Genomic DNA, 15,335 nt, shown 5'->3' on the forward strand with positions numbered 1-15,335 from the left:
CCTGCTTGATTTTGGCAATCAGTCGAGGGAGCTTGGCGTTCTGGCGAGACGCCATGAGATCCAGTTCTGGTTTGCCCCAACAATGAATCAATTGAGCAAACACCTCCGGATGGAGTTCCCACTCCCCCGGATGAAAAGTCTGACGACTTAGAAAATCCGCCTCCCAGTTCTCTACACCTGGGATATGGATCGCTGATAGGTGGCAAGAGTGTTTCTCTGCCCAGCGAATTATTTTGGAGACTTCTAACATCGCTAAGGAACTCCTTGTTCCCCCTTGATGGTTGATGTAAGCCACAGTCGTGATGTTGTCCGACTGAAATCTGATGAACCTCAGGGTTGTTAACTGAGGCGAAGCCTGAAGAGCATTGAATATTGCCCTCAATTCCAGAATATTTAGTGGGAGGAGTTTCTCCTCCTGAGTCCACAATCCCTGAGCCTTCAGGGAGTTCCAGACTGCACCCCAACCTAGAAGGCTGGCATCTGTCGTTACAATTGTCCAATCTGGCCTGCGAAAGGTCATACCTTTGGACAGATGGACCCGAGATAGCCACCAGAGAAGAGAATCTCTGGTCTCTTGATCCAGATTTAGTAAAGGGGCCAAATCTGTGTAATCCCCATTCCACTGACTGAGCATGCATAATTGCAGCGGTCTGAGATGTAGGAACGCAAACAGAACTATGTCCATTGCCGCTACCATTAAGCCGATTACCTCCATGCACTGAGCCACCGAAGGGAGCGGAATCGAGTGGAGAATACGGCAAGAATTTAGAAGTTTTGATAACCTGGACTCCGTCAGGTAAATTTTCATCTTTACAGAATCTATCAGAGTCCCTAGGAAGGAGACTCTTGTGAGTGGGGACAGAGAACTCTTCTCCTCGTTCACTTTCCACCCGTGCGACCTCAGAAATGCCAGAACTATGTCCGTATGGGACTTTTGCAATTTGGAAATTTGACGCCTGTATCAGGATGTCGTCTAGATAAGGGGCCACTGCTATGCTCCGCTGCCTTAGAACCGCCAGAAGCGACCCCAGAACCTTTGTAAAAATTCTTGGGGCTGTAGCTAACCCGAAGGGAAGAGCCACAAACTGGTAATGCCTGTCCAGAAAGGCGGACCTTAGGAACCGATGATGATCTTTGTGTATCGGAATGTGAAGGTAAGCATCCTTTTAATCCACGGTAGTCATATATTGACCCTCCTGGATCATAGGTAGGATGGTCCGAATAGTTCCCATTTCGAATGATGGAACTCTGAGGAATTTGTTTAAGATCTTTAGATCTAAGATTGGTCTGAAGGTTCCCTCTTCTTTGGGAACCACAAACAGATTTGAGTAAAATCCTTGTCCCTGTTCCTCCTTTGGAACTGGATGGATCACTCCCATAACTAGGAGGTTTTGCACACAGTGTAAGAATGCCTCTTTCTTTATCTGGTTGACAGATAATCGTGAAAGGTGAAATCTCCCTTGTGGAGGAGAAGCCTTGAAGTCCAGAAGATACCCCTGAGATATAATCTCCAACGCCCAGGGATCCTGAACATCTCTTGCCTACGCCTGGGCGAAGAGAGAAAGTCTGCCCCCTACTAGATCCGTTACCGGATAGGGGGCCGTTCCTTCATGCTGTCTTAGAGGCAGCAGCAGGCTTTTTGGCCTGCTTGCCTTTGTTCCAGGACTGGTTAGGTTTCCAGGCCGTCTTGGACTGAGCAAAAGTTCCCTCTTGTTTTGTAGCAGAGGAAGTTGATGCTGCATTTGCCTTGAAGTTTCGAAAGGCACGAAAATTAGACTGTTTGGCCCTTGATTTGGACCTGTCCTGAGGAAGGGTATGACCCTTACCTCCAGTAATGTCAGCAATAATTTCCTTCAAACCAGGCCCGAATAGGATCTGCCCCTTGAAGGGAATGTTAAGTAGTTTAGACTTTGAAGTCACGTCAGCTGACCAAGATTTAAGCCATAGCGCCCTACGCGCCTGGATGGCAAATCCAGAATTCTTAGCCGTTAGTTTAGTCAAATGAACAATGGCATCAGAAACAAAAGAATTAGCTAGCTTAAGTGCTCTAAGCTTGTTAATTATGTCCTCCAATGGAGTCGTTGTCTGTAAAGCCTCTTCCAGAGACTCAAACCAGAACGCCGCAGCAGCAGTGACAGGAGCAATGCATGCAAGGGGCTGCAGGATAAAACCTTGTTGAATAAACATTTTCTTAAGGTAACCCTCTAATTTTTTATCCATAGGATCTGAAAAAGCACAACTGTCCTCGACAGGGATAGTAGTACGCTTTGCTAAAGTAGAAACTGCTCCCTCCACCTTAGGGACCGTCTGCCATAAGTCCTGTGTGGTGGCGTCTATGGGAAACATTTTTCTAAAAATAGGAGAGGGGGGGGAAAACGGCACACCGGGTCTATCCCACTCTTTATTAATAATTTCTGTAAACCTTTTAGGTATTGGAAAAACCTCAGTACACACCGGCACTGCAAAGTATTTATCCAGTCTACACAATTTCTCTGGCACTGTAATTGTGTCACAGTCATTCAGAGCAGCTAAAACCTCCCTAAGCAAAACACGGAGGTTCTCAAGCGTAAATTTAAAGTAGAAATATCAGAATCAGGTTTCCCTGAGTCAGAGATATCACCCACAGACTGAAGCTCTCCTTCCTCAGCTTCTGCATATTGTGAGGCAGTATCAGACATAGCTCTTAAAGAGTCTGTATGCTCCGTATTATGCCTAACACCAGAGCTATCACGCTTTCCTCTAAATTCAGGTAGTCTGGCTAATACCGCTGACAGTGTATTATCCATGACTGCCGCCATGTCTTGTAAAGTAATCGCTATGGGCGACCTTGATATACTTGGCGTCATTTGAGCGTGAGTCCCTTGAGCAGGAGTCAAAGGGTCTGACACATGGGGAGAGTTAGTCGGCATAACTTCCCCCTCGCCAGAATCCTCTGGTGATAAATTTTTTAAAGACAAAAGCTGATCTTTATTGTTTAAAGTGAAATCAATACATTTAGTACACATTCTCATATGGGGTTCCACCATGGCTTTTAAACATAATGAACAAGGAGTTTCCTCTATGTCAGACATGTTTGTACAGACTAGCAATGAGACTAGCAAGCTTGGAAAACACTTTAAATCAAGTTAACAAGCAAATATAAAAAACGGTACTGTGCCTTTAAGAGAAACAAATTTTGTCAAAATTTGAAAAACAGTGAAAAAAGGCAGTAAATCAAACAAAATTTTTACAGTGTATGTAATAGGTTAGCAGAGCATTGCACCCACTTGCAAATGGATGATTAACCCCTTAATGCAAAAAACGGATCAAAAAAACGAAATAAACGTTTTTTAAACAGTCACAACAACTGCCACAGCTCAGCTGTGGCCCTACCTTCCTCAATAAACGACTTTTGAAGCCTTTAGAGCCCTTCAGAGATGTCCTTTAGCATGCAGGGGACTGCTGAGGGAAGCTGAATGTCTCTGTCTGTAATTTTAACTGCGCAAAAAAAAGCGCTAAAATAGGCCCCTCCCACTCATACTACAACAGTGGAAAGCCTCAGGAAACTGTTTCTAGGCAAAAATCAAGCCAGCCATGTGGAAAAAACTAGGCCCCAATAAGTTTTATCACCAAAGCATATATAGAAACGATAAAACATGCCAGCAAACGTTTTATATTACCATATTATCAGAGTATATATCTCTCGTAGTAAGCCTGATACAAGTCGCTATTAAATCACTGTTTTTAGGCTTAACTTACATTAATCAGGTACCAGCAGCATTTTCTAGTCCCTAGAAAAACTTAAAACTGCACATACCTCAATAGCAGGATTACCTGCACGCCATTCTCCCTCTAAAGTTACCTCACTCCTCAGACATATGTGAGAACAGCAGTGGATCTTAGTTACAAGCTGCTAAGATCATAGAAAAAGCAGGCAGATTCTTCTTCTAAATACTGCCTGAGATAAAATAGTACAACTCCGGTACTATTTGAAAGTAACAAACTTTTGATTGAAGAAACAACTAACTATATTTTACCACTCTCCTTTTACTACCTCCATCTTTGTTGAGAGTTGCAAGAGAATGACTGGATATGGCAGTTAGGGGAGGAGCTATATAACAGCTCTGCTGTGGGTGTCCTCTTGCAACTTCCTGTTGGGAAGGAGAATATCCCACAAGTAATGGATGATCCGTGGACTGGATACACCTTACAAGAGAAATGAGCCCCTCACACACACACACACAAGCACACATATACACGCACGCACACACACATGCACACACAGGTTAGATGACAGGAAAATGGCACAATAAAGTATATGAATAAGTAAACATTTTACATTACAATCTCATACTGTTTAAAGTCCCGAGTACAGAATTCCTCATTCCATGCTACTTAAAAGGGATAAACATAAAGCTAATCGGTTTATTTAATGTAATTATATGCTTATTACTGTAGCTTCAGCACTAGTCACACAGAAAAAAAAATGCAATAAACGCCAATGAAATCAGCAACTTTTATATTAAGTATATTCTTCTTTAATAACAATATTTTTACACAATAAGAAAAACAATGTCCTGGTCAAAAAAAAATACATCATGTAAAGTTCTGTACAGTAATAAAAAGGGGCGTTTGTTACATTGTATTTGATGTTGCGGTGTCATATAGAGGCGCGTTTCATTATATTTGATGTCGCTGTGTCACATAGAAGCGCGTTACATTGTGTTTGATGTCACTGTGTCACATAGAGGCGCGTTACATTGTATTTGATGTCACTGTCACATAGAGGCGTGTCACATAGAGGTGCGTTATATTGTATTTGATGTTGCGGTGTCACATTAATTAGTGTTAACACTTTGCCCTAGGAAAATGAAACCGGTGTATACAGATAACATTGTTCTCTAAAGGCTATGGGGGATCAGGCGTAACTGGTTGGAATTTCACAGGAAATACATCAATAGCTTGTGAGACCAATGACAACACACAAAGGGGTAGAATTGCGTCACATGTGACAGACAGGGACGTGCCACAACTTACTGAGCCACAATGTCATTCACTGGTAACTTAAAGGGACGCTGTACTCAAATATGTCATCCACATGATCCAATTTTTTTTGTCTAACAAATGTAAAGTAAAAACTGTTAGAGGTAAAAATATTTCAGCAATATTAGTTGTGTTCTTCGTAGTAATTCTTATTGGCTGACAGGCTCTAACATCTTATTCTCAATGGCTGATACGTTCAAATGCATAATGCAACAGTCAGCAAATGAGCAATTGTAGTAATTACATATCAGTCAATAATGAAGACCATAAACATTTGTACTTCATGTTTCTTTCAGACAAAAAAACACATTTTTGAACAAGTTTCATACATACGTCCCCTTGAGATGACTAAAGACACTACAGTTATTAATATATATTTAATCTGCAACAGTTCAATAGGGTGACTAATTTAGCACCGTCATGTTATTGTGCCTGGTCACTGTGTGTCTTGTATTCTGTCCTATTTGCTAACAATAACTCTAAGGAAACGGTAAAAGGAACAAACCTATCGAGACAGGAGCATCACGTTTGTCACTTACACTGTTTTAGGGCTGCAACAACTAATCGGTAGGGCTGCAATAACTCATCGGTAAGATTGATCCGTATTAAACGGTTTAGGACTGCAATAACTAATCGGTAAGATTGATCTGTATTAACCGGTGTAGAGCTGCAATAACTAATCGGTAGGATTGATCCGTATTAACCGGTGTAGGGCTGCAACAACTAATCAGTAGGATTAATCTGTATTAAACGGTGTAGGGCTGCAACAACTAATCAGTAGGATTAATCTGTATTAAACGGTGTAGGGCTGCAACAACTAATCAGTAGGATTGATCTGCATTAAATGGTGTAGAGCTGCAACAACTAATCGGTTGGATTGATCTATATTAAAGCGGTGTAGGGCTGCAACAACTAATCAGTAGGATTAATCTGTATTAAACGGTGTAGGGCTGCAATAACTAATCGGTAGGATTGATTATAAAGATAGTTGTCAACGAATGTCATTATCAATAAAGTGGTACGCTATTAGTTGGTCAGTTGCAGGTAAGAAGCTGCTTCAGTCTGATGAACTCCTGCACATGGTATTTATTTATTTTCCTATCTAATAAATCTGATAATAATCAGGTGATTAATCGGATAAAACAAACCATATTTGCACAATACCATGTGCAGAAGTTAATCGGAGCAGCTGGTGCCTTGCAACTGACCAACTAATTGCAGACCCCCTAATTGATGACATTTGTTGACAACTATTTTTATGATAAACCTATTAGTTGTTGCAGCCTAACACCGTTTAATATGGATTAGTAAACATGACACGCTGGTGTTTATTACAGGTCGCAGTCCTGCGTCACATCTGAGCATAGTCACATCCTGCCCTCTAGTGAGTTATTGCTGTGTTACACAAGGTTTTGTGATCTGATATCTATATTTATACAACTATTTTACAGCTTTCAGTGCTAGATAAACTTCCCCTAAATAACCATTGACATGTCGCTATGCTGACCGGTTATTTGCTCCAGACATCTACCTGGCACCTCTATACATACGTGCGAGCCTGCCTGGCTAATACAATTTCTCATATAAATAATAATATGAAAAGAAAAAAACACTTAAAACAGTGCCAATAAAATAAATTACACAACAGAACAGCCGGCAGTGTACCGTGCTGCGCCAGCAACAGTAATGGCATCAGCAACGGCATCAGGGACATTAATGAGTTGCCTAAGTCTAGTGTAACTGAAGGCTCCTCCAACTACAGTACGTACGAAGAATGAGAGGAGCTACTAAGACACGTAAGTGCGCCAGTAAGCGTTACATATTATCCCTTAACTAGGAAATTGTCAGGTGATTTTAAAAAAATAAAATAAAAAATTAATTTTCTTAAATTGAAAAAATTGCCGCCATTACACTGGTAATGAAGACAATTCCGACAGCTTATAGCCGCGATTACACTGGAAATCAAGGAAATTCCGACAGCTTATCTCTACTGTTGGCTCTAGAGGATAACAATGTGCAGAGTGCAGTTATTAGGTAGGTGTACGTTTTAGTGTCCCATAAAAGTGCTTGTGTCAGAACTTTTAACAAGCTGTCACCAGAGAACAGAATCCAAAGCGTCTGATTTGAGCACAAAATTCCTCATTCAGACAGCAAGTTAAGGAGCTTAATGCAAAACTCTCCCTCTGCTGCCCCTCACACTCAATAAAAAAAACAAATAATCATTTTCATTTGAGGCATAAATAATAGAAGACAAACATCTGTATAAGTAATATACATTCATATAACTTTAAGCTTCTACAAAAAAATAAATAGTGTCATTAATATCTCACTACGTGGTCTAGGACCCATTTCAGTTCTTGCTGTCCAGGCAGAATGTGCTGAGCCGATACCCAGCCGTTATTAGGCCGCGCAAGGTTGCGTCACTAGGCGCTAAATACCCTATAAACACATCAGGGATTTATTTCAAACACTTTAGTAGCTAATGAGACATGTCTGGGAGGCAAATAATCTGCAGCTTCTTTGTACCGGTTGGCACAGCACTCAGGGTATGTCCTCTCCCTGCACAGGGAAAAAAATGGATGACAGGGGAACTCAGAGCTTGCGTTTCTGAGGCCACAAATGTCTCTAAGCCTCTGAAGTTTGCTCTGGTAGACAGTCCCCTCCGCAGCTGCCTAATGTAATGTCTGGAATAGTCCGAGCAGATTTTCCATTACAGTCCCAGGGCATAGACAAAAGTGTTAGGGGAGACCAGCTCAGCATGGTGTTTTCTTCTTCTGTACACAGATGATCATCTCCTGCAAGAGAAAATATATGCAGGGGTTCAATAGTGGTTGTACGTGGTTGTTACACTATAATTATATATACTGTGTGTGTGTATATATATATATATATATATATATATATATATATATATATATATATATATATATATATACAAAACACGGAAAGGGACTGCACTCCTAGACCGGACCGGGTACACATCCCATGACCCTGCAACATGCTCAGCCCTGGGTGTTCAGTGGCACTCATAAGAAGCTGTGCTGTCCGCAGAGTCAAAGGCAGTTAACCCCAGACAGGTCTGGGTGCAAGAACCATAGGGGAAATTACAAAACAAATTAATACAACACACAGAGAAAACCCTGCACTCACTAGCAAGCTCTCAGCTAAGATTAAAAGCAAAAATGTAAAGGTTAGTTACCGCATCTGGCCAAATGGGACAAACCCAGGTACCAAGTCAAGGTCTCTTCCAAAACCTGGGTCCCTAATACAGCCATACAAATGCCAGCTCTCAATCAAACAAACTGGGAACAAGTCCCCTTCCAGCTTGGGGCAGAATATAGGGCTATAATTGATTTAATGTGACCTAAGCGCACACAGTGTCACCTGTTCTGAGATACTTTGATTAATATATTAGATTTGGGGGAAGGATTCTGACCTGGCACAAACGTACCTTCCTGGCTCTCTGTGTCCATCTGTGCTGACTCAGTCTCGCTGATTGGCTGTGGGGAAGGTGGCGCAACTGATTCTCTGGCATTGCTCTCCATCTCTACACTATGCTGGTGATCAGAGGGTGCCACAGACATTGGGACCAGCACGTGATTAAGAGGTTTTCCTTCCATATTGTCTTGTAGGACAGCAGACACCATGGGTACCGCGCTGCCATTGTTTGTTTCATTGGCTTTGGTAAAGCACCTACAGAAAAACAATAAATTACTGTATACAATATGCAAAGTTTATGCCATAACCAAAGTAAATCTCTCACTGCAGACAGAGTGCAGCTTCACTCAGATCACTAATGGGAAACCTAAGCATCTATTTAATCTCCTGCATACTGTGTGCAGTCAAAGGGTTAAATGATTCTATCCCATAAACCAGGAACAATAACTCACCTGTTGTTATTGTGGCAGTTTCGGCAGTTGACGCAGTCTGCAGCATCTGTCTGTGGGACGGCAGTATACATCACGCCACCCTGCAGAATAAATATGGCTCATTTACAGCTGCTGGAGATTACTGGATAAATACAATTTTACATTACAGGACAAATCTCTTACATGCCCCATGTACTTGCCCAGAATCTATAAACCTGTGTGTAATGTCACTGGGGCAACCGCTGAACCTGTGTGTAATGTCACTGGGGCAACCGCTGAACATGTGTGTAATGTCACTGGGGCAGATGCTAAACCTGTGTGTAATGTCGCTGGGGCAGAAGCTAAACCTGTGTGTAATGTCACTGGGGCAACCGCTAAACCTGTGTGTAATGTCACTGGGGCAACCGCTGAACCTGTGTGTAATGTCACTGGGGCAGATGCTAAACCTGTGTGTAATGTCGCTGGGGCAGAAGCTAAACCTGTGTGTAATGTCACTGGGGCAGACGCTAAACCTGTGTGTAATGTCGCTGGGGCAGAAGCTAAACCTGTGTGTAATGTCGCTGGGGCAGAAGCTAAACCTGTGTGTAATGTCGCTGGGGCAGAAGCTAAACCTGTGTGTAATGTCGCTGGGGCAGAAGCTAAACCTGTGTGTAATGTCACTGGGGCAAACGATGAACCTGTGTGTAATGTCACTGGGGCAAACGATGAACCTGTGTGTAATGTCACTGGGGCAACCGCTAAACCTGTGTGTAATGTCACTGGGGCAAACGATGAACCTGTGTGTAATGTCACTGGGGCAGATGCTAAACCTGTGTGTAATGTCACTGGGGCAGACGCTAAACCTGTGTGTAATGTCGCTGGGGCAGAAGCTAAACCTGTGTGTAATGTCGCTGGGGCAGAAGCTAAACCTGTGTGTAATGTCGCTGGGGCAGAAGCTAAACCTGTGTGTAATGTCACTGGGGCAAACGATGAACCTGTGTGTAATGTCACTGGGGCAAACGATGAACCTGTGTGTAATGTCACTGGGGCAAACGATGAACCTGTGTGTAATGTCACTGGGGCAGACGCTAAACCTGTGTGTAATGTCGCTGGGGCAGACGCTAAACCTGTCTGTAATGTCGCTGGGGCAAACGCTAAACCTGTATGTAATGTCACTGGGGCAGACGCTAAACCTATGTGTAATGTCACTGGGGCAGACGCTAAACCTGTGTGTAATGTCACTGGGGCAGACGCTAAACCTATGTGTAATGTCACTGGGGCAGACGCTAAACCTGTATGTAATGTCACTGGGGCAGACGCTAAACCTATGTGTAATGTCACTGGGGCAGACGCTAAACCTGTATGTAATGTCACTGGGGCAGACGCTAAACCTATGTGTAATGTCAATGGGGTAGACGCTAAACCTGTGTTTAATGTCACTGGGGCAGACGCTAAACCTGTGTGTAATGTCACTGGGGCAGACGCTAAACCTGTGTGTAATGTCATTGGGGCAGACGCTAAACCTGTGTGTAATGTCACTGGGGCAGACGCTAAACCTGTGTGTAATGTCACTGGGGCAGACGCTAAACCTGTGTGTAATGTCGCTGGTGCAGATGGGAAAACCTGTGTGTAATGTCGCTGGTGCAGATGGGAAAACCTGTGTGTAATGTCACTGGGGCAAACGCTAAACCTGTGTGTAATGTCACTGGGACAAACGCTAAAACTAATGTCACTGGAGCAGACGCGAAACCTGTGTGTAATGTCACTGGGGCAGACGCGAAACCTGTGTGTAACGTCACTGGGGCAAACTCTAAACCTGTGTGTAATGTCGCTGGGGCAAAAGCTAAACCTGTGTGTAATGTCGTTGGGGCAAACACTAAACCTGTGTGTAATGTCGCTGGGGCAAACACTAAACCTGTGTGTAATGTCGCTGGTGCAGATGGGAAAACCTGTGTGTAATGTCACTGGGGCAAACGCTAAACCTGTGTGTAATGTCACTGGGACAAACGCTAAAACTAATGTCACTGGGGCAGACGCGAAACCTGTGTGTAATGTCACTGGGGCAGACACGAAACCTGTGTGTAATGTCACTGGGGCAGACGCGAAACCTGTGTGTAATGTCACTGAGGCAGACGCTAAACCTGTGTGTAATTTCACTGGGGCAGACGCTAAACCTGTGTGTAATGTCACTGGGGCAGACGCTAAACCTGTGTGTAATGTCACTGGGGCAGACGCTAAACCTGTGTGTAATTTCACTGGGGCAGACGCTAAACCTGTGTGTAATGTCATTGGGGCAGACGCTAAACCTGTGTGTAATGTCATTGGGGCAGACGCTAAACCTGTGTGTAATGTCACTGGGGCAGACGCTAAACCTGTGTGTAATGTCACTGGGGCAGACGCTAAACCTGTGTGTAATGTCACTGGGGCAGACGCTAAACCTGTGTGTAATGTCACTGGGGCAGACGCTAAACCTATGTGTAATGTCCCTGGGGCAGACGCTAAACCTCTGTGTAATGTCACTGGGGCAGACGCTAAACCTATGTGTAATGTCACTGGGGCAGACGCTAAACCTGTGTGTAATGTCACTGGGGCAGATGCTAAACCTGTGTGTAATGTCACTGGGGCAGACGCTAAACCTGTGTGTAATGTCACTGGGGCAGACGCTAAACCTGTGTGTAATGTCACTGGGGCAGACGCTAAACCTGTGTGTAATGTCACTGGGGCAGACGCTAAACCTGTGTGTAATGTCACAGGGGCAAATGCTGTGCGCCAGCTGCTAGAAGTTCTACTTTAAGGGGGCATTTTTCTGCAGACCCCCATACACTCCACCTTCCTGCTTGAAAGGACATTAAACCTAAAATGCAATTCATTTTAAACATATATTATATTTGCTTTTTCTACAGTCCCTTGATATTGTGTTTACCTCCCACTCGCTATTTAAAGAGATATGAAACACACAATTTTTCTTTCATGATTTAGATAGAGAATTTCATTTACTTTAATTCTAATTTACTTCTATTATCAATTTTTCTTCGTTCTCTTGGTATCTTTTGTTGAAAAGAAGGGACGTATGCTTAGGAGCCGGCCCATTTCTGGAGCACTATTTGGCAACAGTGTTGTAAGAATGTTATCCATTTACAAGAGCCCTAGAGGGCAGCACAATTTCCTGTCATGTAGTGGTCCAGATGCTACCTAGGTATCTATTCAACACAGAATATTATGGGAACAAAGCAAATTTTATAATAGAAATAAATTGGAAACTTTTTTAAAATTGTATGCTCTGTCTGTATCACAAAATAAAGCAGTGCTTGATGAATATGTTCAAAAATTAGGAGCCAGTAAGAATATTTATGAGCCAGGCATATTTTTAGGAGCCAGACAGTTGGATATGTATATAGATATATGGAGAATAACCCAAAAAGTTAGGAGCCAGGGGTAAAATTCTAGGAGCCAGTGGCTCCCAGGCTCCTGGGTTTGTCGAGCCCTGAAATAAAGTTTTAGTGTTTCATATCCCTTATAGTTTGCTGTAATTTAGCTAACCTTGCTACATGCTACACCACATCACAGCTAAATATTGTACACGTACACAAAGGATAACAAACTATTTCATTAGAAGATTTTTTAGCCTTTAGAATGTTAGGTCATGGTCCCCAAAGGCAGGAGTGTGATGTGACGCCTAAGACTAGTGACGCCCCTTACGTGCATTATTGCTAGGTGACACGTGAGATATCACAGCTGCCCAGGGACCAGAATATAAGTGACAGTTTTGGAAGTGGTTGGCGTAGCTGCAGCGCAAGAATTTAGTGTTGAGCTGAAGGCTTTAGAGAGGAACTGGGAACGGTGCGCACATGAGGAATCTGGCTCTACAGACAATAAAGGGGCCATTATTTTCCACTGGAAATGGGACACGCTAAAGGAAAATTATATTTCCAGTACTTGCTGTTTTACAATGGTGCTTTAGGGTTAACCCTTCCCCAAACTGCTGCAGCAAGGAGCCTTCAAATCTATATTCCCGACATTCCCATAATCACGTCAATTAATGACACGCACACACCTGCATATAAACACACAGATATGTGCACACACCTGTATATAAACACACAAACAGATATGTGCACACACCTGTATATAAACACACAAACAGATATGTGCACACACCAGCATATAAACACACAAACAGATATGTGCACAAACCTGTATATAAACACACAAACAGATATGTGCACACACCTGTATATAAACACACAAACAGATATGTGCACACACCAGCATATAAACACACAAACAGATATGTGCACACACCTGTATATAAACACACAAACTGATATATGTGCACACACCTGTATATAGTCACACAAACTGATATATGCACACAAACTGATATATGCACACACCTGTATATAAACACACAAACTGATATATGCACACACCTGTATATAAACACACAAACTGATATGTGCACACACCTGTATATAAACACACAAACTGATATATGCACACACCTGTATATAGTCACACAAACTGATATATGCACACACCTGTATATAGTCTCACAAACTGATATATGCACACACCTGTATATAAACACACAAACTGATATATGCACACACCTGTATATAAACACACAAACATACAAAGATATATGTGCACACACCTGCATATAAACACACAAACAGATATATGCACACACCTGTATATAGTCACACATACTGATATATGCACACACCTGTATATAAACACACAAACTGATATATGCACACACCTGTATATAAACACACAAACTGATATATGCACACACCTGTATATAAACACACAAACTGATATATGCACACACCTGTATATAAACACACAAACATACAAAGATATATGTGCACACACCTGTATATAAACACACAAACTGATATATGTGCACACACCTGTATATAAACACACAAACTGATATATGCACACACCTGTATATAAACACACAAACTGATATATGCACACACCTGTATATAAACACACAAACTGATATGTGCACACACCTGTATATAAACACACAAACATACAAAGATATAGGTGCACACACCTGTATATAAACACACAAACTGATATATGTGCACACACCTGTATATAAACACACAAACCGATATATGCACACACCTGTATATAAACACACAAACCGATATATGCACACACCTGTATATAAACACACAAACAGATATGTGCACACACCTGTATATAAACACACAAACAGATATGTGCACACACCTGTATATAAACACACAAACAGATATGTGCACACACCTGTATATAAACACACAAACAGATATGTGCACACACCTGTATATAAACACACAAACCGATATATGCACACACCTGTATATAAACACACAAACAGATATGTGCACACACCTGTATATAAACACACAAACAGATATGTGCACACACCTGTATATAAACACACAGATATGTGCACACACCTGTATATAAACACACAAACAGATATGTGCACACACCTGTATATAAACACACAAACAGATATGTGCACACACCTGCATATAAACACACAAACAGATATGTGCACACACCTGTATATAAACACACAAACATACAAAGATATAGGTGCACACACCTGTATATAAACACACAAACATACAAAGATATATGTGCACACACCTGTATATAAACACACAAACTGATATATGTGCACACACCTGTATATAAACACACAAACATACAAAGATATAGGTGCACACACCTGTATATAAACACACAAACTGATATATGTGCACACACCTGTATATAAACACACAAACTGATATATGTGCACACACCTGTATATAAACACACAAACTGATATATGTGCACACACCTGTATATAAACACACAAACTGATATATGTGCACACACCTGTATATAAACACACAAACTGATATATGTGCACACACCTGTATATAAACACACAAACTGATATATGTGCACACACCTGTATATAAACACACAAACTGATATATGTGCACACACCTGTATATAAACACACAAACTGATATATGTGCACACACCTGTATATAAACTCACAAACTGATATATGTGCACACACCTGTATATAAACACACAAACTGATATATGTGCACACACCTGTATATAAACACACAAACTGATATATGTGCACACACCTGTATATAAACACACAAACTGATATATGTGCACACACCTGTATATAAACACACAAACTGATATATGTGCACACACCTGTATATAAACACACAAACTGATATATGTGCACACACCTGTAAATAAACACACAAACTGATATATGTGCACACACCTGTATATAAACACACAAACTGATATATGTGCACACACCTGTATATAAACACACAAACTGATATATGTGCACACACCTGTATATAAACACACAAACTGATATATGTGCACACACCTGTATATAAACACACAAACTGATATATGCACACACCTGTA

General features: G+C 41.8%; 1 protein-coding gene across 2 annotated transcripts in view; it reads right to left on the reverse strand.

The window, feature by feature from the left end:
* Window positions 1-4,481: 4,481 nt before the first annotated feature.
* The window catches only part of CDON (cell adhesion associated, oncogene regulated), a 454,734-nt gene continuing 443,880 nt past the window's right edge, over window positions 4,482-15,335 (reverse strand). For both annotated transcript variants that reach the window (XM_053691402.1, XM_053691401.1), the window contains 3 exons: window positions 8,913-8,992; window positions 8,474-8,715; window positions 4,482-7,817 (listed from right to left, as the gene is read on the reverse strand). In XM_053691402.1, the coding sequence (XP_053547377.1) occupies window positions 7,648-7,817; window positions 8,474-8,715; window positions 8,913-8,992 (492 nt within the window). In that variant the 3' untranslated portion in view covers window positions 4,482-7,647. The remainder of the gene's footprint in view (window positions 7,818-8,473; window positions 8,716-8,912; window positions 8,993-15,335) is intronic.

Source organism: Bombina bombina, chromosome 8 (genome assembly GCF_027579735.1).
Source record: "Bombina bombina isolate aBomBom1 chromosome 8, aBomBom1.pri, whole genome shotgun sequence".
In the NCBI taxonomy this organism is placed as follows: Eukaryota; Metazoa; Chordata; class Amphibia; order Anura; family Bombinatoridae; genus Bombina; species Bombina bombina.